At 38.8% G+C, this 22,187-nt stretch overlaps 1 protein-coding gene across 1 annotated transcript in view; it reads left to right on the top strand.

Moving 5' to 3' along the window:
* Positions 1–20,820, top strand: part of LOC126281960 (proteoglycan Cow) — a 1,011,663-nt gene extending 990,843 nt beyond the window's left edge. Inside the window, exons 5-10 of the mRNA XM_049981335.1 lie at positions 10,551–10,699; positions 13,397–13,611; positions 15,877–16,102; positions 17,599–17,856; positions 18,793–18,930; positions 19,018–20,820. Coding sequence (XP_049837292.1) covers positions 10,551–10,699; positions 13,397–13,611; positions 15,877–16,102; positions 17,599–17,856; positions 18,793–18,930; positions 19,018–19,136 — 1,105 coding nt within the window. The 3' untranslated portion in view covers positions 19,137–20,820. The remainder of the gene's footprint in view (positions 1–10,550; positions 10,700–13,396; positions 13,612–15,876; positions 16,103–17,598; positions 17,857–18,792; positions 18,931–19,017) is intronic.
* Positions 20,821–22,187: the final 1,367 nt, after the last annotated feature.

Genomic DNA, 22,187 nt, shown 5'->3' with positions numbered 1-22,187 from the left:
CTTTGTCGCTAAACCAAACCATACAGCGCATACTAATTTCCATCATGCCCCGCGGCCAACCCTTCAGTTTGAACGTCCTAACGCAAACCGTTCAGAAGTTATGACGACTTTTTTCATATTGTTCAATAACTGTCACCCTATATTAGAAAAAAGTCTTTACTCGGTCCTGTCTTAGTGAACAGATCTTACTGCGCAGCCTAAGTCAGTCATATTAGCTATTAAATTCTTAATGAAATGTTCCACTACTATGTAGTGTGCCAGAAGTCGCCTGTATTCATAAATACAATCGACAATTTGCTACGAACGTCCGTGGATTGACAAATAAATTCAGCGATTCCTCACATTAGGATTCAATGTTAAGGTCATTTTTGAGGTAGCAATTCCGTTAGGCAATTAAAATTTTACATCGGGTCTTAAGGGGAGTGTGGCGGAGTCTGGGCAGTTCCATATTTCCGGTACCATTTCACATCCACATACCGTAGATTTTTGCAACGGAACATCGTTTTTTGACGAATATTGATACACTAGTGTTGCGAGATCAAAAATTATTATCCGAAGCGTAGACTCTAGTTACCTCAGAGCTATGGAACGCATCTGTCTCGCCTTTAGATAGTGTTGGAAATTTGTATTTCCGATTTCCATACTTTCAACCTACGAAGGTAGGCGCTCCTTTCGCGAAAGATATCAAAGTTGTTTGAGTTTCGGCTTTCGCTTCGGATACCGTCTGTTTATGTTTGACATTATCCGCAGAACTTCGCCTCCGCCGTTATTTTAGCGCCGCAGTATTTATCTTATGGATTCAGATTTATTGGAGCGGCGTTAACAGAGTGTGGAAATTCTGCCTCTTTTTTCCAAAGCTGTCCTATACCTGGTGCTGCAAACGGAGTTCTGTTTTATCAAATTTCCCTGTATTGGAAATTCGTGTATTTGACAGTATTGGCGTTACTCGCTAAGTAGGCTCTGGGAAATAAGAGAAAATTTGCAAATACTCACTTTAATGTCCGTATACAGGGTGTGTCTGGAGGAATGGTTAGTATTCCGGGATATGACAGCAACGATCGTTCGAAGCAAAAAAATCTGATAAACATGGGTAGTAAAATAAATACCGTAAATTCTTCGACAGAAGAGATTTTTTCACAATAGCAAAGGTACCGGGTTCAAGACCCAGTCTGTCACACAGTTTAAATGTGCCAGGAAGTTTCACATCAGCACACACTCTGCTGCAAATTGCTTTCTCAATAGTGTTTTGAGAGCAGAACTTTGTCTTCGCCTCAGCGATCGTATTTGTGTTCACGAAGCATCTACGTAATACTCGCGTGTTAATGGAACCTTCCGATAAGAAATCTTGCAAACCGCTAGAAATGCTTCGATGGCTTCCTTCATTCTGACCTGATACGGATCCCAAACACTCGAGTAGCACTAGTATTCTGTACGCTGCTTTGTAGATGAGGAAACCAAAGTCAAAAAGCGACTTTTTGTGCGCGTTACATTTCATATCGCTTTGTAACATAGCGCCTAGGTATTTAATCGACGTGATTGTGCAACGAGCATACCACTAATACTGTACTAGAACGTTACAGGACTGTTTTCCTATTCATGTGATTTTTCGTATGACAAGAATTTTATCGGGTACCCGACAAGTTCTTTCGCTAAGGTTGCATGCTTAGCGCATACGTCTTTTTTACAGACGCACAAATTTCTACTAACTTTTGCCTGTCGTCATTTGTGCGTTCGTTTTTGATCCGAGAATGCAACAGTCTCAGCTTTCTCAGCGTTTTCCGAATGTTGTTACTAAATCACCGTATTTTCCGTCCTTAATCCACGTACGCGGGATACACTCCAGGGCACGAATTACACTGAGTTTAAACTTTATCATTAACTAGCTGACCAGGGCGAACTCTGTTCCGCCTTAAAGCCCATAAATAATCAGATTTTGGATGTTATGTTCAATTTTTTATTTGGAAATACAAATAAAAAAATTAAGTATTTTAATGAAATGAAATGAAATGTCGTGTGACGAGAGCCTCCCGTCGGGTAGACCGCTCGCCTGGTGCAAGTCTTTCGATTTGACGCCACTTCGGCGACTTGCTCGTCGATGGGGATGAAAAACATTGATATTTCAGATTTAAACCACAAACTTTCAAGCATTGGCCTTGTGATTTGTTAATTGTCATGGCAAATGCAAGACAGATCGGAAATTGAAGTCTTTTAAACTCAAACGGCATATCGGTTGAGGTCATCGGGATCCTCGGAATGAGAACTTCCTCACCTTCGAATTTTCCTTTGAGTGTCGTCGCGTAAATAACGTTGTTCATCAATTTACTTACCACCAAATGCGTACCGTTGCACAGTTTTTTTGGTTTATGTTTCGGAGCATCATTACTACGGAGCCAAATTTTAGGCGTAAATTGTGCGGTGGTAAGCCAGGCACATCCAAGGAGTTTAAAAATCCAATTGGATAGTTGGTGGCTTCATCTTCATTTGTTACACAATAGATTTGAATGAATGCATTTTACCAGTGATCCCCTTCTGAATTATGTAGTTTAGGTAATCTAGATCTTTATTCTTAGCCGCTAAAATTGATCGCTCAACCAACGATTCATTACTTTTTGTAGTTAGTAATGATGTTTGGGAATACTTTGTCGATAAGTTCGTCTTTCGTTGAGACAAAGTTGCAGAAATTATGAGGAAATGAAGTCATTCCGCTCGATTCTTCGACAGGTACTCCACCATTACCGATCGCCAGCAATTGCTCAGAGAAAGCTTCAGCAGATGTATCATTAAGCAATGCAACTCTCATGTTTATTGTCAGCTGATGTCTCTTCACATAGCACCATAGATTCGATTATTTGAGGCAAGCATTTATTTCGTCTTCACCCGTTGATCTTGGAAGTACTGGCAGTGTTTGGCGGAAATCGCCAGACAGTAAAATCATTGCTCATCCAAAACATATCGAGTCACTGCGTAGATCTTTCAATGTTCGGTTAAGTGCCACGTTTAGGCGCCATTATGCATTCATTCCAGATGATGATCTTGGATGCTGATAAAATTTTGGTCATTGCTGAGTTTTTTGTAATATTACATGTTGGTTCTTTAATAGCTTGAAGATTTAACGGTAATTTTAATGCTGAATGAGCCGTACGGCTTCCTTCTAACAATGTGGCTGCTATTCCAGAAGAAGCAACTGCTGTTATTCCATGTAATATGCGTTTTTGTTATACCACGTTTTATTGTGACAGCTGACATTTGTGTTTTGTTATTCCATGCCAGATGCATTTTTGTTATACCACGTTTTTTAGCGGTCGAACGGGATAAAAAGTATCCTATGTCCGTCTCCTGGTTCTAAGCTACCTCTCCATCAATTTTCAGCCAAATCGGTCCAGCCGTTCTTGAGTTATAAATAAATCGGTCCAGCCGTTCTTGAGTTATAAATAGTGTAACTAACACGACTTTCTTTTATATATATTGATTACATTGGAACTAACAGATATCCATTCATTGTCTGACTTATAAGTAGTGTTCTGCCTGCTGCTTATCCGCTCTTCCTAGCATACAAACTCTGCTAACCTTCGCCGCGTGGGATTAGCCGAGCGGTCTCAGGCGCTGCAGTCATGGACTGTGCGGCTGGTCCCGGCGGGGGTTCGAGTCCTCCCCCGGGCGTAGGTGTGTGTGTTTGTCCTTAGGATAATTTAGGTTAAGTAGTGAGTAAGCTTAGGGACTGATGACCGTAGCATTTAAGTCCCATAAGATTTCACACATTCTGCTAACCTTCGTGTTAGATTTATTAACTTGTGACCATCGTCGCTGTGGTATCATGATCACTTAACTCCTGTTTCTATACTGACACTGTCTATAAGATCAGGCCTGTTTGTGGCTACAATGTCTAAAGTATTTCCATTGCACGTGTGGTGTAGAATTAGCTGTTCAGCTGTGTTCGGAATTACTTCACAAGACTGTCGGTACTACCATCAATGAATCCATACTCGGTAGTTTAAAGCCTCCTCCAATCGGGGTACTTCCACACTAATGAGCGTGGTCTTTCTTTGGAAGATTCTACAACGGTTATGACGAAATTATTAACTTGAGTTTACCTAGACTGGTTACTTGTGTCCAGGTAACTTCGTAGACGTATTCAATCTTTACCTCGATCAACACAACATCTGCAACCAAGTCGGTTACAAGACCCTCAACTCGTCTCCTAGTTATAGGATTCCTTATTTGTTCTAGGATTCCTTGATGTGGCGAAGTATGAAGTTATTTGGAAAGAAAGAGGGATTAGAATAAATGAGAAAGGACACGTTATCTTGAGATCTGCAGGCGATACAGTGGTCCTAGCGAACCGAATGACAGAACTGCAATCCTCTGTAAAGAATCTGCGACATAGTTCCTAAAAAGTCCAAAAGAAGTGTTAAGTGCAACAAGCGGGTAACTGCAAGACAGATAATATTTAGCACTAACTGTGATAAAAATATTAACGGATATGTTTACGTGAAACAGTTACTTCATATCCGAAGAGACTTAAAATTTTCCGCCGAATCAAACTAGGTTGGAGGGCTTATGGAAGAAACGTAAACGTTTTAAAATTTAATATGCCAACCGCAGCTTGTGGTCTCGCGGTAGCACGGGGTCCCGGGTTCGATTCCCGGCGGGGTCAGGGATTTTCACCTGCCTCGAGATGACCGGGTGTTCATTCACCCCCACTACGGTCAGAGGAAGGCAATGGCAAACCGCCTCCACTAGGACCTTGCCTAGTAAGGCGGTGCGGGTCTCCCGCTTCGTTCCCCTACGCTCTGTCAAGGAGTATGGGACTTCATCATAAACAAACTTAAAAAAGGTTGTTTTCGAACTTTTCGTACTAACATACGGCTGTGAAAACCGGATTTTAAACGCGTCCTTCAAAAGAAGCCTTCGAACAGGAGAGAGATCTATGTTAAGGTCATTTCATGGTGTCGCCCAGGAAGAACGGAAAAGAAGTGAAGGCGCAAGAGCAGTCACGGAAGTTCAGAATGTTAGGGAAAGGTTGAAGGCTCTAGAACGGAAATAAGCAGGACTTACCGCGCAAAAAATGATGGAAGATGGACAAAGGCAGCACTGGAGTGGAGACCCAGAGAAAGACAAAGGCCCACTAGGCAGATCATCCGACCGCTATGATAAAGAAATCGAGAAAGTCGCAGGCTGCGACTGGCAGAGGGCAGCAGGCGACAGAGACGCATGGAAACAGTGACTGAAACTGTATTTGTTAGCTTAAGATTGAAGTGGCTACAACTTACAAGGGTTTAGTCGTTATCACATGGTGGTTGTCACCAGGACCTACGTCCCTTTCACATAGATCGAATTTTTTAAGAGAAAAAAATTCAGTACTGTTCCATAAGGTTTTCGTACGTCAACGAACGTTTCCGAATTTTCTAGAATACAGCTTGAAAGTGGCACATATGACACTGATCCGGACTCCAGAAAAACCGTTTTAATCGATGAGTTTTTCTTCGTAATAGAGACAGAGGATCAACCCATCGAAAACGTATATCCGCTTATAAATGGAATCTACGTAAACAAGGAATTTTTGTTTGAGCGAATAATTCCAGCAACCAAAATGAATTAATCCCATAAACAAATCAGCGAATACAGAATATGATACCAGAGGAAGAAAAAAAATACATTGATACAATGTTGTTGTTGTTATGGTCTTCAGTCCTGAGACTGGTTTGATGCAGCTGTCCTTGCTACTCTATCCTGTGCAAGCTTCTTCATCTCCCAGTACCGACTGCAACCTACATCCTTCTGAATCTGCTTAGTGTATTCATCTCTTGGTCTCCCTCTATGATTTTTACCCTCCAAGCTGCCCTCCAATGCTAAATTTGTGATCCCTTGATGCCTGAGAACATGTCCTACCAACCGATCCCTTCTTCTAGTCAAGTTGTGCCACAAACTCCTCTTCTCCCCAATTCTATTCAATACCTCCTCATTAGTTATGTGATCTACCCATCTAATCTTCAGCACTCTTCTGTAGCACCATATTTCGAAAACTTCTATTCTCTTCTTGTCCAAATTATTTATCGTCCATGTTTCACTTCCATACATGGCTACACTCCATACAAATACTTTCAGAAACGACTTCCTGACACTTAAATCTATACTCGATGTTAACAAATTTCTCTTCTTCAGAAACGCTTTCCTTGCCATTGCCAGTCTACATTTTATATCCTCCCTACTTCGACCATCATCAGTTATTTTGCTCCCCAAATAGCAAAACTCCTTTGCTACTTCAAGTGTCTCATTTCCTAATCTAATTCCCTCAGCATCACCCGGCTTACTTCTACTACATTCCATTATCCTCGTTTTGCTTTTGCTAATGTTCGTCTTATATCCTCCTTTCAAGATACTGTCCATTCCGTTCAACTGCTCTTCCAAGTCCTTTGCTGTCTCTGACAAAATTACAATGTCAAACCTCAAAGTTTTTATTTCTTCTCCTTGGATTTTAATACCTACTCCGAATTTTTATTTTGTTTCCTTTACTGCTTTCTCAATATACAGATTGTATAACATCAGAGACAGGTATAACCCTGTCTCACTCCCTTCCCAACTACTGCTTCCCTTTCATGTTCCTAGACTCTTATAACTGCCATCTGGTTTCTGTACAAATTGTAAATAGCCTTTCGCTCCCTATATTTTACCCCTCCCACCTTCAGAATTTGAAAGAGAGTATTCCAGTCAACATTGATAAACCAAGACAAAAGCGTAAACTTATCAACATAATTCTTAGCTTCGCATTATGTTCCCGGTAGGCGGTATTGCCCTCCCCGAATAGATCGTAAACAAGAAACATCATCATTGAAGCGAAAATAATAACCATAAAAAAAGACACGCAAGTATTCCTTCCACCAAATGAACTCATTTGAACTAACATATCACTCTGCTTTACAAAGCTCTAATTTCCGGTGTACGCTCGGCGTGAAGTAGGACAATGAACAAAGGGCAAGGACAATCAGTTCTGGTCTTGCACTCAAACAGGACAGCGATAAACAGTTTCCGAAATTCGGGTTTTGTCATCCGCATCTCGTGATGCAATTAAACGTGGCGACTATCACCTTTTAGTTATTGTTTTCTCCTCCTCCTCCGTTTATTGTTTTTTCCTCGTACAACAGTTAATGAATAATCTCTGAAAACAGTCAACTCTCACTGAAACAAATGTCGTTAATTGGTTCTATTCATCATGCCTTCTGTCATTCAAGTAGCGAAGCGAGCCAGGTGTCGTATACAACCCAAATACAGTTGTATAACGCACTGCGGAACTCCCTCTGCTGTCGCCTCGCTCTTGTTTAAGAAACAAAAGAGTATCCCCGGAGGTCTGGCTGTGGATGAGGAGGCGGTTGCAGTCCCACCGCTCCAGAGATGCGATAACGTAATTAAAGCTCGTCTGCGAAAATGAGCTCCTTTGTTTGTTTCTAGAGCAAAATCGTTTCAGAAAGGCTGCAGTAAATTACAAACACTGTTTATACACTACCTCACTGTTGATATCTCGTCACGTCCGTCAGTTTTTAAGTTACTCGGCAAGCTGGAAATCCCCTGAATTCATTCCGGAAATGTTTCTTTAAATGTACTTCTTACCTTCACTAGGTAGATCTCATTAAGATTGCCGAATGTAAGAACTAGAACCCACAATTCCTGCAATACGTGCATGTCTGCTAATAATCTCGTACATTCAGTGCTACCAACCGTTTACTGGTTTTAATGACTACGTTTTCGTTGTTTTATAAAAATATTTTGCCATCATATTTACTGCGTTTACTGCTGAATATGTAATGATGAGTAAAGGAAGTGTAATTTGCGTCACATCTTCGTGATTTGAACTGGTTTAACCACCATTCGTTATTAGAGCATCACCACAGATGCGAACAGTTTTTAAGTTTTCCATCTGATAAAATAGTATTCACAGATTTCATACTTCTCAGTGGTATCAGCTGGAGTTATGGTCAATCAAAAATAAAAGTGTGTTTAGGTATAGTTTCAGTATAAAATTTCCCCAACACTCCATCACCATAACATATCACAATTTAACTCGTCATAAAACACGAGCTCAATGGAGGATGAAAATCAACTTTTATGTGTAATCTTGGGGTACCGTAAAATGTAAAATGTTGAACTGTAAAACCGGATAATAATAATAATAATAATAATAATAATAATAATAATAATAATAATAATAAACATAAGCTCAAATTACTAAGAAATACTGTTCTCACCTCAAGAAACTCAGGCCGGCCGCTGTGGCCGAACGGTTCTAGGCGCTTCAATCCGGAACCGCGCTGCTGCTACATTGGAAATAGGTGTGTGTGATGTTGTTAGGTTAGTTAGGTTTAAGTAGTTCTAAGTTCTACAGGACTGATGATCTCTGGTGTTAAGTCACATAGTGCTCAGAGCCATGTGAACCATTTGAATTTGGTGGTCCAACAACAAGGTCTGGGTGACACATGATCTTTTTTGTGGTTGGAACAATGACGTGTTGGGTCCTTCCGAGAAAGAGTATGTGCTTGAGATGACTCTGCCACTCCATCTCTTGCTTGTTATGGACGATGCTCCTGCCCACCTCCTTGAAAAATTTCAATTCATCCAGATCCAATTTCTGCTTCCCAACACCACTTCGTTACTCCAGCTTTTGTATCAGCAGATTATTTCTAACTTTAAGAAGCTCCACACTAAAGCACTCTTCGAGCATTGCTTTGAGTTGACTGAAGATTCCAATCTCACTCTGAGTGTTTTGGAAATTTCACTTCAAGGTCGCTGCCTGCGTCAAGATAATCGCAAAGGCGTAGTAAGGAGTTACCAAGAGAACTCTCACTTCTGCGTGGAAGCAGCTTTGGCCGGAGTTCGTTGTCGAATGTGCCTCTGCGGCATTTGAGTCAGTATCTGTAGAGCCAGTAGTCAACGAGATTGCATCTTTGACCTGGAACTAGAAGCGGTAACGACGATATCGATGAGCTTGAGGAAGATCACAGCCAAGAAATGGCCACCGAAGAGCTTATGGAGTTGCAGTGCGTTTAACAACAGGAAGTTGTGGAGAGTTCTTCAGAGGAGGAGTAGGTGTTAACAGCAAAGCAGCAATCTTTTAGCGCTATAAGAGAAATACTGAAAGTATGGGAATCGGTTGCATCGTACAATGAAAATCATCTCCCCAATAAAGCAGTAGCTACGAGCTTTACAAATTTACGACGATAATGCTGTGTCGAATTTTCTCTAACTGTTGAAGCGTCGGCAGAAACAAATGCATATAGATAGATTCCTAGTAAAAAAGAATTAGTTATGTATCGTGAATAATAAAGTACATAATATTGTATATATAATTTTATTGGAATAAATGGCATGAAAAGATAAAACTTTTGGTACTTCTTCTACGTGAAACATATTAACGCATTTTACATTAATTTAATTGGTATAAATTGCTTCGCTTAATGAATGTTCCGCACAACGAGTAAGATTACGGAACGAATTATGCTCGCGGTGCCGGGTTCCACTGTAAATCCACATGGTTTTTGCAGAGGCATGAGTGCAGAATCAGCTACTACGCAATTCATTGAAAAGACTGTAATGGGACTAGACAGAAACAACACTTCAATAGGAATAAAGTTAGACTTTTTGAAGGCATTCAGTACTGTCCGAGTGGAACTTGCTGGATAAATGAGAGAAACTAAAAGACGATATGCTATTGTGTGTACACCTTGACGCAAAACACATTTTGTTATTTGTTTATTCCCAAACTAGTTTCAGCGACAAATATCGCCATCATCAGTGGGTTCTTTGTTACTAAAACATGCAGAGATAGCGTACTTGTAAATCATTATTACATGTGTAGTGTTTGGTTCCAAATATTGTTTTCTGAATAATTCCATAATACCTTTTTTACCATACGTCACATCATGGATTTACGATTGTTGCCGCTGTTTCCGGCATATTGTCTGTGGTTAGTTTTTTTTCGGCGTGCGCCATGCCTTCTGCCACTGTATGGCTGTTAGTAAACAAAGAAGAAAACGTGAACTTGCGTATGTCACCGTTATACAACTGGGATTGCGGTAGTGTCTAGGATACAGTTTCGGTACGTACTAGACTTTTACGTAGATTGTCATGTTTGTTGTGTTTTTCTGTGTCTAAAAGTTGCTGCACGCCGTCCAGCGAACGTGAATACATGACAAACTACGTGACAACTTAGTACACATCAAAACTGTATTCACAACGCTACCGCAGTTCGGTCTGAATCAGTCTTTCCTTCTCATCCCGTGCGCTATGTCTCCCCTGACCCAGGGCTTCGGTAGTGATAGATTGAAAAATCTAGCCATTTAGATTATATTGTCAATAATTGATTATTTTCGCCGTTATATATTCATTTACTGCATTTCATTAATACTTGTAATCAAGTGCTTGCTGTTAAAAACTACCACCACCGCCAATTCTGCCACTTTTACTAAAGTGGCATTTCATTATTCTGTCCTGCACATGATGTTTGAAAGAAACTGAAATAAAATTGTAAGAAATTCTGACACAGTTCCATTTGTCCACAGGCGATGCAACCCGTGCCCTGTTGTGAAGCCGACATTCCTGTGTGGCACAGACAACCGCACCTACAGCTCCTTGTGCCGTTTGGATTACCACAACTGCATCCATCACACATCAATCAGGGTCAGCTGCAAGGGGTTCTGCCCGTGCAAAGGTAAGGTGTCCAACAATATTTTCAGTAAATTCAATTACCCTGTTGATAACTGATCTTGCAACATAAGACAAACTGATTTTCACCTACAGTTCACTAGTTATGTGAAATCATATTTGTTCTTACTGGTTAATATAAGCAGCCAAGTTAAAACTACCTGGGTGGTAAGAACTCTAGATCTTGTGTGTTTTTTCCCTCTGATGGATGGAGCTGAAGTACCAAACTGGTCATAGAGATTGCTTACCTGAAGAGATTATGGTAAATGGCAGGATACAAAATTGTTAAGGCTTTTGTGGCCACTTGTTGACAAACTACCTATTGGCTTCTGTCTCAGGTTCTTTGGCTGGCGTTCGTCTGATGATTTTCTTGATGATTTGCCAACAGGAGTGGCTGGGATTGTTAAAGTTTTACCCTCCATTGTTGGTGGTGAATGGAGCTGTCACAGTTTGTGGTTGCAAGCTCGGCTCCAGTTCACCATCAGCAACTGAGAGTAAAACTTTGACAATGCTAGCCATTCGTGCTGGTGAAACGTCTGGAAAATCATAAGACAAACAGCGCCATAGAACCTGACACAGAAGCCAACAGGCAGTTTGTCGAATAGCAGGATGGTTCCTTTAGTGGAGAAATGGCCAATTTCCTTCCCTATCCTTGTCCAGTCTTTAGTGCTTTGTTTAACTCTTAATAATCTCCACTCTTCCTACCCTTTATTCTTTCCCCCTCCCCCCCCCCCCCCACCCCCCCACCCCCACAAGAATCGCTAGCCTTGAAGCTCTAACCTCTGAAGCTATTCGTTGTCCACCTTTCTTTTAACTCATACCAAATATTAAATCACATAAGTAACTCAATTTTCTCAGCCTGCTCTGTTCCTAAGACTGACAAGAGAATTGTAAAATGTGCCAGGGAATAACTATGCAAAAGTCTGTTTCGGGTAATTATATGAAAAAGGTGAATGGTTCAGAGGATATCGTTAAATGCTAACATACATTGGAATTAAGAGCAAAGCAATGTTTTCAATGAATTGTGGTCATGGATTCATTTACTTTCACTCAGAAGCACCAACAACAGTCCTCTCATTAGATCTGTATTAGAATGCAGACAGATTTCATTGATAAAATGTTCCAGTATCCTTCACCATGCATCTTCACACCATAAGTAGTTGACAAATGTGACAATGGGAGGAGGTTCTTTTCAGAGTTTTGTTGCTATTGCTATTGCTGAGTCAGTTGTGTAACACAAAGAAATGGAAGAGGAGCTATTAAGTATATTGTTGAACTTCTTTATTAATAACTGTAGTATCAGTGCCATAAGAACATTGTATTGATCAGAACTATGACTTCACGGTAAGTACTATAAATAGGATATGTTGTATTATTTACATATCAGGTTTGAAGGTAGAAGAAAGTCTGGAAGCACTGGACAGAACTGAATTTCTGTCGGTAAATAACACACTACAAGGGCCCATACAGAGTGTCTTAATTATAATCTAAAAAAGGACAACGTTCCTGTTATTCATGAATGGAGGAAAGAAAGATCTCATAGATAAAACAAAATTGGAAGAAGTTACCTGCATAAAATTTTTGGGAATTGAAGTTGGCAATAAGCTCCAGTAGAAACAGCATACAAGAGACAGCTTGCACATTACACCGACAAAAAATTGCTGTTTACAGTGTGCCATGCACTATTTCAACAATACTTAGAGTAGGGAATTACTGTTCAGGTAAACTCCAGCTGCAGTAATACAAGAAGAATTTTTGTACTGCAAGAATGGTGTTAGGGGCAATGTGAATAAAACCCAAACAAACTAGTGGGCAACTACCTTCCATAATGTAAACAAACTGACTTTTCCAGCCCCGTATGTATATATAACAATAATACTAATCAAAGCCACACATAACTAGAAAAGTGCAGATGTTCATTCCTGCGACACAAGAAAATAAAGGCCAGTTGTGAAGTACACCACACAGACTGAGAACTGCTGGAAAAAGTCCTTGACACTCAGGTCTACAATTGGTAACACATCTTCCTAAGAGTCTACTGGACAGAATGAGTGAAAGGTCATTGCAGAAACTTCTAAAGGATTACTCAATGGAAAAAGAATTTGTAGTGTAGAGGGATGTATGTTCAAAGAATGAGGAATGGTGTTATTAGTCGTATGTATGTACCGTAATCAGTTAAAAATATTGTAATATATTGTATGTACATAGCGTGTAGTGCATTGTCTTATATGTGTCTAAATATTTTAAGATATTAGATTAAGTTGACCTGTCTGCCTCGTTAGCTGTACAGTCAGCACAGCAGATTGGTAACCAACGGGCCCCGGGTTCGATTCCCAGGTGGGTTAGAGATTTACTCTGCTCAAGGGGACTGGGTGTTGTGTTATCTTTACATTTGCATCATGACAATTGACATTACACTATTGAGATGGATGTATGGCCACATCCCAAAAGCCCAAATTTTTTTTAAAAAGTTGACTAGTTCTATATTACAGATACACACTCTGTACATAGTGTAATCAAATGGGCCCAATAAAAAATCATTCATTTCATCATGAGAAAAAGTGTCAGAAAATAGTGCAGATTGGTTTAATTCTCAGGTAAAAAGAATTCTTTGAATGTGCTTATTTGCAAAGAAGGCGAAGAGTAGAAAGTCCATTGTTTCTACCAAAGCAAAATGTTTTTACACTGTCATAATACTTTACAGAAAGTGACATTCACATCCGTAAGAAGCAGCGGCAAACTGAGCGCCTCAACAACTTGATGAACAAGTTCAAGATGACAGCAGAGAAAGAGAAGAAGCAGGCCCAGCAACAGCAGCAGCAGCAGCGGCTGCCACAGGACAAGTACACGTTCACCCCAGAAGACTTCAAATATGAGAATAAGCACTACAAGTACATAAAGTACACCAAGTACAATAAGGTAAATATGAACAATTGTCAAATAAGCAGTTGATTATTATCCAGAAGAGTCATGAAAAAATACCAGTGAATAACTATTCATTGATAGTGTAGGTACAAATATCTTAGACCAGAACTGGAAAAGTTTTGCTTGTTTTTCAGAAATTGTGTTGTCAATTTGTTACTTAAAACTGTAAGAGTTCCAATGTCAGTTACCTATTGATTTCCTCTATTAGGATCTGTAAATCAGTTACTTTCTCATGACTCCATGCATCTATGTTCTGTTTACAGTTAGTGTAACAATGTGTTGTTGTTAACTTGTGTGTCCCTTCCTCTTCTTACTAAAAGCATTTGGTAGTCCTTTACCTTGAGGACTGTTCTTAAATATGGTAAAGTATAATATGAAACCTCATGAAGTACCTTGGAATTCAGGTAGACTATCTACCAAACTCTTAGGCAGCCTGTAGATTTCTTCTTATTCGTTAGTAAATTGGTGTAATATGTGCTAAATTTCTAGAAGTTACCAGAATATTAGTTGTTTTTAGACTGCTTGTGAATATCAAAGATCCTCCTCTGACACAAATACAACAATACCTTTCTAATTCAGGAAATTGAGTGTGAATGTAAATAGGCAGAAAACTACAAACTGATATCTGTGAGAAACATATGATTTAAGACTAGGTAGCAAACAGATGACATGTTAAATAATGTGGACAGATATCAAATCAACAATAAGAGCTGCTTTCGTTAGTCAAGGACAATAATTTCAAGCAGTACTCATATTGTTCCTACTTAGTGGTCAAAGCTCACATGAAATAGGTTAGTTGTGTGTGATGTGAGTTTGCTTTTTGATTTCACACAATGTTTAAGTACTGTAGCTCTTTTTCTCAAGGTCCGCACACCAAAAGATATTCATAGGGTGAGAATAAGCAGAACTAAGTTCTTTGGTTGGTTTGTTGGTGTAAACATTACAGTCTGTTAACCAACTGGATACGAAGGAATTTTAGGCATAAAAATCATTAATCAAGTAACTATTTATATTTTTCTAAGGCAATTGCACCTCTTTTTGGGCCGCATCAGTAATATCGGAATTGATACACTCACTTTGCAGTGGATGAATCTCTTGATGGTGTTTCAAGCTATTAACGACGATTATTTGCAGGTGAAATGTGTTGTACATAATTGCAGTGTACAATAACAGCATCCATGTCGACTTTGCCTCCTTATCTGGCATTCAGAGTGGAGGTTTGGAGTTTAATACTAAAAGGTTTTTACCAAGCTGCTGGCATAAATAAGGCAAGAATTTGAAAGCAAATTAAAACTTATCTTGCTAATTGCCGCTCTTAGAAGTTATTTGGTTTTGTAGTCAGCGACTGAATATACCTGTCTGCAGAAAGACAACTGACATTGTTTATTGAGCACAAGCAGCACTGCTCATTGGGAACAGCCTGTTTTTCTTCCAATATGTAGAAAAGTTGTTTTGGGGTAGCCATCAGTGTAACTTTGCAAAAATTCACTCTTGTAGTAATAGTAAGCAGCAGTGGTGGTTAGTAAGATAAGCATTAATTTTCTTTAGAATTCGTGCATTATTTATGTCAGCCATAACTGGGGAAGCAGCATATTTTAAAGACTTAACATCCAAAGTGCTTAAAACTTCGTTATCCACCAAAATGGAATTGTTAAAGTTTGCCACTTGCCAAGGAATATTTCTATAAGCACAGTTTTGTTGTAGATTATGAGGGTCATCATAAGGATGTATCACCTAAAAATAATAAAGTTACATAATTGTCTTTTTGTTTATTTGCAAGTACACATCTGCAGTCCTAGCAGACAATGAAATCCCGTGCAACAGTACTGCAGCATGCCACTAGAGGATGTTACAGCCCACTGATAAAGTGAAATACTGTGCAACAATTTGTTTTGGAAAGCAGTGTTTACTGCTATGTAGAGTCAATCTAAGACTTCTGCAGCGCTTGGGATTGCGATATGTTACAGTACTGTGAGTGTGGGAATTGTAATGTTGTACCACAACTGCAGATGTGAACCTTTAGACAAGCTAACAAAAAGTTAATTAAGTTTTTTATGTGATAATTATAACTCTCTCACACGCTTCGCTCTTAAACTGCAAAAGAGGCATAATTATCAGATTTTCCTGTTGCAATGTAAAGAGTAAGATAGCACACTCAATTTGTGATACAGATAATTTTTCAATAAAAAATTATTTTTAGAGAGTCCCTATGAGTGGTTTCATTTGACACACCTTAAAAGTATGTTTGTATATTTTCAGGACAGCTACACTGCTACAAATCCCCCGTATTCCGAGGATAAGGAGCGCCAGCGTGGCTACAATGAAGTCCTTGACACAAAACCCATGCTGATTCCAAGCCACACTTCATCCTGGAACAAGGAATGTCCACCATCAGCTCTGCAGGCCATGGGAAACAGACTGCTTGACTGGTTCTCAGTTGTTATGACAGAGACTAAGCGCAGGCGTTCTCACAATAGGAGCAAAGGTTACTTTACTTCGCATTAATATGTTACTGTGTGAATTTGTAATTATTAATAACCAGAGGAACACTTGATGCATGAGAAGCACATAACTTGACATATCTCACTTCACTAATAGCAGAAATATATAGGGGTTGCACAAAAATATGGAAACACCAAGAGAAACAAAGGAAGCTCCATAAGCTGGGAATTACAGGATGAACTGAAATTGCAGAACCACTCATCAGTGATGCAAATGCCTGTAACAGAAAATCATATTGCTGAGGGCATAAAACCTGGGCTGGGGGGAATTTTGTTGGTTCAATCTTCTTTTAGACTAGTTGCAACTTTTGGCTGAGTTTACATCCCAAGGGGTCTGGTGATGCTTTGGGCAGCCACAGCATGGTACTCAGTGGTCCCATGGGTGTTGTTGCAAGGTCACACCACTGAAACGGATTATGTGACAATTTCGGCTATCGTGTCTATCCCTTCATACAATATTCGTTTCCCCATTGTAATGCTGTGTTCCAGGACAACAGGTTCCCTGTTCACACAGCTCACCTCATGCAGGACTGGTGCATTCGAGCATGAAGATAAGGATGAATTGTCACATCTCCCCTGACCATCACAGGAACCCGATCTCAATATTTAGCCTTTGTGGTTGACTTTGGAGAGAAAGGTGTATGATCAGTATCCACCTCCAACATTGTTACCTGAACTTGTCATTATTTTACAGGAAGAATGGTATAAGATGCCCTTGAAAACTGTACAGGACTATATGTACCCAGTCTGAGATGATTGGAATGCTAATGCTAATGGTTTTTCTGTGCCATATTAGACATGATAATTGTTAGAGTTTTGGTGTTTCCACATTTTTCTTCATCTGCTGTATCTCTCATATATACCTTAAGTTCTTAACTCTGATTCTGAACAGTAGTGGCAAAATAAATAACTTACAGTGTGAAGGCATTGATTTTCTTAAAGTGTGTTTCACTGCTAATGACAACAAAAAATGGAAAAAGTTTTATTAAGATCCAGACCGTCACTCTAAGGTGGATAGTCATGTACATTTAACAGAATTGTAAAATGAAGTCAGAGAGAGAGGGGGGGGGGGGCAGGGAGGGGCAGAGAGGGAGGGGGGGGGGGAGAAAGGAAAACCAGGAACAAATTAGGGATTGTTAGTAAAATAGGGACTTCACCAGAAACTTTAGTTGGGGGACTGTTTCTACGCTATGAAGTTCTGAATGATGGTACATGGGCATAGTGCAGGAGCCACCACCAACTTGCTGTTATTTCACAAGAGGTACACTTTAATAGTCTTGCACTGTTGTTTATTTACCTGAAATGAAGCTGCTGCTAGGGAAAGTTAAAGAGTGCTTTTTTTGTTCTTCTAGATTTCAGTGTGGGGAACTAGTTGTTGTAATTAGTTCTGATGATATTTTCCTATCTGTTGCTTTTCAAAATGATTCTGCAGCTTTTGTGATAGTAATAATTGCAATAACTCTGCTCTGCATTCTTTCAGCACATTTCCCCAGCTCATGCAAAACAGAGGTTCGATGGATGTTCCAACATCTTGATTTGGATGCCGATGACCAGCTGTCTCTCCAAGAACTTTATGACCTTGAGCATGATCAGAGTGAACGCTGCATCAAACCATTCCTAGATGCTTGTGATTCTGACCGGGACATTTTTGTGTCACCCAGGGAATGGTGTCACTGTTTTGATAAAACTGATCGGCCATGTGCTGCTGTGAAGAGGAGAATAAGCCCTGATTTACTCGGTAAACTTATGACCTCTTATTGGGTATATCTGGACTAGTTAATCTATTAAGCTGTGTAGTTGCTGTTCATTATTGTCCAGTTTGTTTTTATATGTTTTGGAAAATTAACAAATTGTTCAGTAATCAATTGATGGGTGCACCCACCCCCATACAAACAGACAGGGGCTTGGATGGATTATTTAATGACTGAAGACGACCATAGAAATGTTCAGGTTGAAATATCAACAATATTGTGAAAATAACAGATTGTTACATATGAGTTTTTGGCCGAAGCCTTCTTCAAAAAAGGAATGAACACATTCAAACGAACAAGCACACCTCACATGACCACTATCTCCAGTCACTACAACTGTACATTATCTCCATAGCAGCTGGAGGTAGTAGTCGTGTGTGAAGTGGGCTTGCTTTTGTTTGTGTGTGTGTGTGTGTGTGTGTGTGTGTGTGTGTGTGTGTGTGTGTGTGTGTGTTTGTGTGTGTGTGTGTGTGTGTGTGTGTGTCCTTTTCTGTTGAAGGCGGCTTTGGCTGAACGCTCATGTATAACAGTCTTTTTGTTGTGCCTGTCTGATATATATTCAACACAATTTTTGGAAACGCCATTTGGTTTGTCTTTATTGTCGAACTGAGATACAAGCATGAAGAAATGGTGAGCATGAGATAGCTGGGACTTTCAGGTATGCACGTCATTACGTGCCATTTACCAGTTGTAGGCGAATGACAGTAATAGGTCACAAAAATGAATAATCTGTAACTAAAAGTTCTTCTTTTCAGATTGATCTTTCTTATAAGTCTTAATCACAAACAATTTTCACATAGAATCTCCAGAAGGAATTCTGTAAAATTTTAAAACATTGAACTTGCTGAGATATATTATTAATATCAACTATGATCTTATTGCACATAGCATGGCATTAACACTCATTCTTTCATTCATTTTAGGAGTTTATATACCAGATTGCGATGATGAAGGGTATTATCGCTCTACACAGTGTCACACTTCAGTTGGTATGTGTTGGTGTGTTGATAAACATGGAGTTGAGAAGCCAAACACTCGTACAAGAGGAAAGCCCAGCTGTGGTAAGGCCTCACCCATTTACAACAACACACTGGAGTACAAGTTGTATTATGTGCACCTAACTTAATTTTTTGTTCATTTATGTGCAGAACCCCCAGTGCAGCGAAACAAAAGCAGTCCGACAGAGAGTGAAGATGATAATGACGACGAGGATGATGACACAGAACAAGATGTTGAAGGAAGTGCTGACCAGCCACTTGATTTCTAGACCTGTCCTACTGCACTGATGACAGGCAAACTCAATCATACATGTAGCACAACACAAATGTATAGAAGCAGTTACATACTTCAAGTGTATTTAAAACAATTTTGTGTTATAAAGAAAAACTATATTGTGGTGGTGCCCATCATCATAGATCTGTCTTGAAGAATCATCCTTTTTTTCCAAAATGAGAGACTGTCCCTCACTCCCCCCTTTAACTGGGACTTGTGCAGCACTACTATATAACTTGCTTTAACACACAGTAACGGTACCAATAAGACTATGAGAAACTGTTTGTATTTGCTCATGATGTAATATAAAATGAATATTTGCTTCTGAAAATATCCATTTTATAACAGTAACTTGAAAGTAAAACTTAACCATAGCTCCGATGAGAAATTAACACATTTACACAAAGTACGTAAACAGTAAGCAGGCTTCTGCACAGGGAACTCAGTTGTTTTGTGCCACTGAGTCAGAGTTGTGGGTACTCTGCAAATGTTTTCAGAGAAACCTTTTTTTGGAAGAAGAAACACACATAGGAAATCATTCACATTATGTTAACAAAAATTATAAGAAAGCTCTCTATATATGTGTAAAATTTTCAAGCTTCAAGCATTGTTGCTCTGAGTAATGATTATGTAAATGTATGGTATACAATACTGGCATTTATTCTAACACAATTTGTAACTCATTGTTGTGTGTCTATAGATTTGTCTTTGGTAGTCATATTGTGAAAGTTTGGGTAAAAGAATGGAGCAGTGTTTCTTTCTTTGGCTTTTGATCAGTTCATGCACAATACCTAATACATGAAAACCAGAACATGAGGCAAAGGTCTCCACTTTGTTCAAGGATTACTTTTAAAAACAAGAACTCTTACTTCATTGTATACATTAGTATCATATTTTCTTACCTGTGCTCAGTTCCAAATATTTGGGGTAAAAAGTATTTTCTGTACATGGTATTAGGAAAAAGATGTGATAATGAAGACAAACTTTGATCATTTAGTTGGAGTTCTTCATCTAGAAAGGAAGGATATGTTACTCCATTATATAACATTTTTAAACTGTAATTATGTTCAAACATCTTCACTTCTAGTGCATTTGTCTTAATAGAGTAGACACAATTTTTTTTGTTTGTTTATACTTTAGTTACCTAAATTTATAATAAATTCTATTATTTCATAGCTTTGAAACAAGTCTTTTCAAAAAGTTGCGTAGGATGTTTATACTGTGTAGGTGGCAGTTAGAATATGAAGTGTAAGAGAAAACTATTATTATGAAACCTTCAAACAGAAGTGTTTTTATGTCTTAGAATAAATGCTACTTGTTCCATGTAAATAACCCTTGAGAGAGTCTGAACTGCTTTTTGTCAAGCCTGAGAATATTTCTTTCTGGTAGGTTGCCATAATATTATAAGACTAGTGTGAGTAGCAACTAAGTTAGACATCAAATTAGGTTGAGTATACTGAAAGTTTAAATTATACTATGTACTCATTTTTACATTAAAAACATTACTCTTTAATTTTTATCAAACTGATGCATTTACAAAATTATTTATAAGCTGTGAAAGAATTATCTGGCAATAAGTCATCAATATCCAGCATCTATTTGTCCATGCTGAAATAGAGCTGGCATTAATTAACTCATGTATATGTTTTCAAAGATAACAATAAAAAGCCTTTAAAACATTCAGTTATTATTTCTGATAGAAATTGAGTATGTCATTCCGGATAAAATCATGTTTTTTCCCATATGATGTCCTTCATCTAAACTAATACATTATTAAAAAAAGCTCTGGATGGGAACTGTGTAGAAAGTTCCTCACAAATGAGTAATCCTAGCTGTATATATTAAATAGCAGATGTCATGGGTTCCAGGAGCCTACTTTAGGTCTACAGCACTCACCTTTAAGCCGCAGGTGGCAATAAATGAGCAGCACCCGGTAATGATTCGGAACAATCAACTGCACGTATGAGAATTCTGCTAGTTAGCCGGAAACCATCACATAAAGGACATAAAGCAGATGCAGATTTTGTGAATTAAATTTTAAGAAATATTATACAGCAGTCTTTCATTTAAATTACAACACCAACCATATATAAAATGGAAGAGGAAAGCCCAGGCTGGAATATCAACAATTATAAAAAGAACAAATTGTGACACACACACACACACCTCAAGGAGAATTCTAAATTGTAAGGAGACAAATTCATTGTCCATTACTTATCTTCATTTGCAGTACTGCCTTAAGACAAAAAATATTACCTAGCTTTTGGAACTGTTAAATGTATTCCTCTTTCATCCATGAGGGGAAAGAAACTAACAGCTCCAATCACTATGACATAAATGAATAGATTATGCAGATACTGAATATTCTGTACCAGTGTTATGACCACATTTACTGTAATTAAAAGGTCTAAAGATCTGGGGACATAATAAAAGAGGGACTGTGCATGTTCCTTTGGAAAATCTTTTGAAGAGGTTTGCAGCACTTCTACAAATCTTCAGCAGTTGTCACTGAAAGGCTGTGACAAACAAATTTCTCAACAATAGTATACCAGATATGTTTGTTTGGTGATGTCAGGTGACACTATAAATCAGGGAAGCAGTGATAAATTGACATTCTTTGAAGGGAGTGTGCATATTTTGTGCGGTACTAAGAAAAGTTATTAAAAAGTCCAGAAGCATGTGTATCATGTCTGAGATCAGTAACTCTGATAATAAAATTAAAGCAATTTGGAATATTATTGAAAGGGAAACAGGGCAACCAAGAGCACAGGATGACTTTAGTGCCATAAAACTGAATGACAAGTGTACTACCAAACAATCTGAAACTGGAAATATTTTCAAAAATCATTTTTTAAATGTTGCGGAGAAAATAGGATCTAGATCTTCACTAGAAGAGGCAAGGCTTCTAATAGAAGAGGCCATACCTGTGCAGTTTGAAACAACTGTATTTCCACGAACCTCTCCCTCTGAAATCAGTAAAATAATAAACTCACTGAAAAGTAAAAGCTCTTACGGAATTGATGGCATTTCCAGCAAGATACTTAAA

This window comes from Schistocerca gregaria, chromosome 1 (genome assembly GCF_023897955.1).
Source record: "Schistocerca gregaria isolate iqSchGreg1 chromosome 1, iqSchGreg1.2, whole genome shotgun sequence".
NCBI classification, from domain to species: Eukaryota; Metazoa; Arthropoda; class Insecta; order Orthoptera; family Acrididae; genus Schistocerca; species Schistocerca gregaria.
This window is presented reverse-complemented; position numbering and strand designations above follow the sequence as displayed.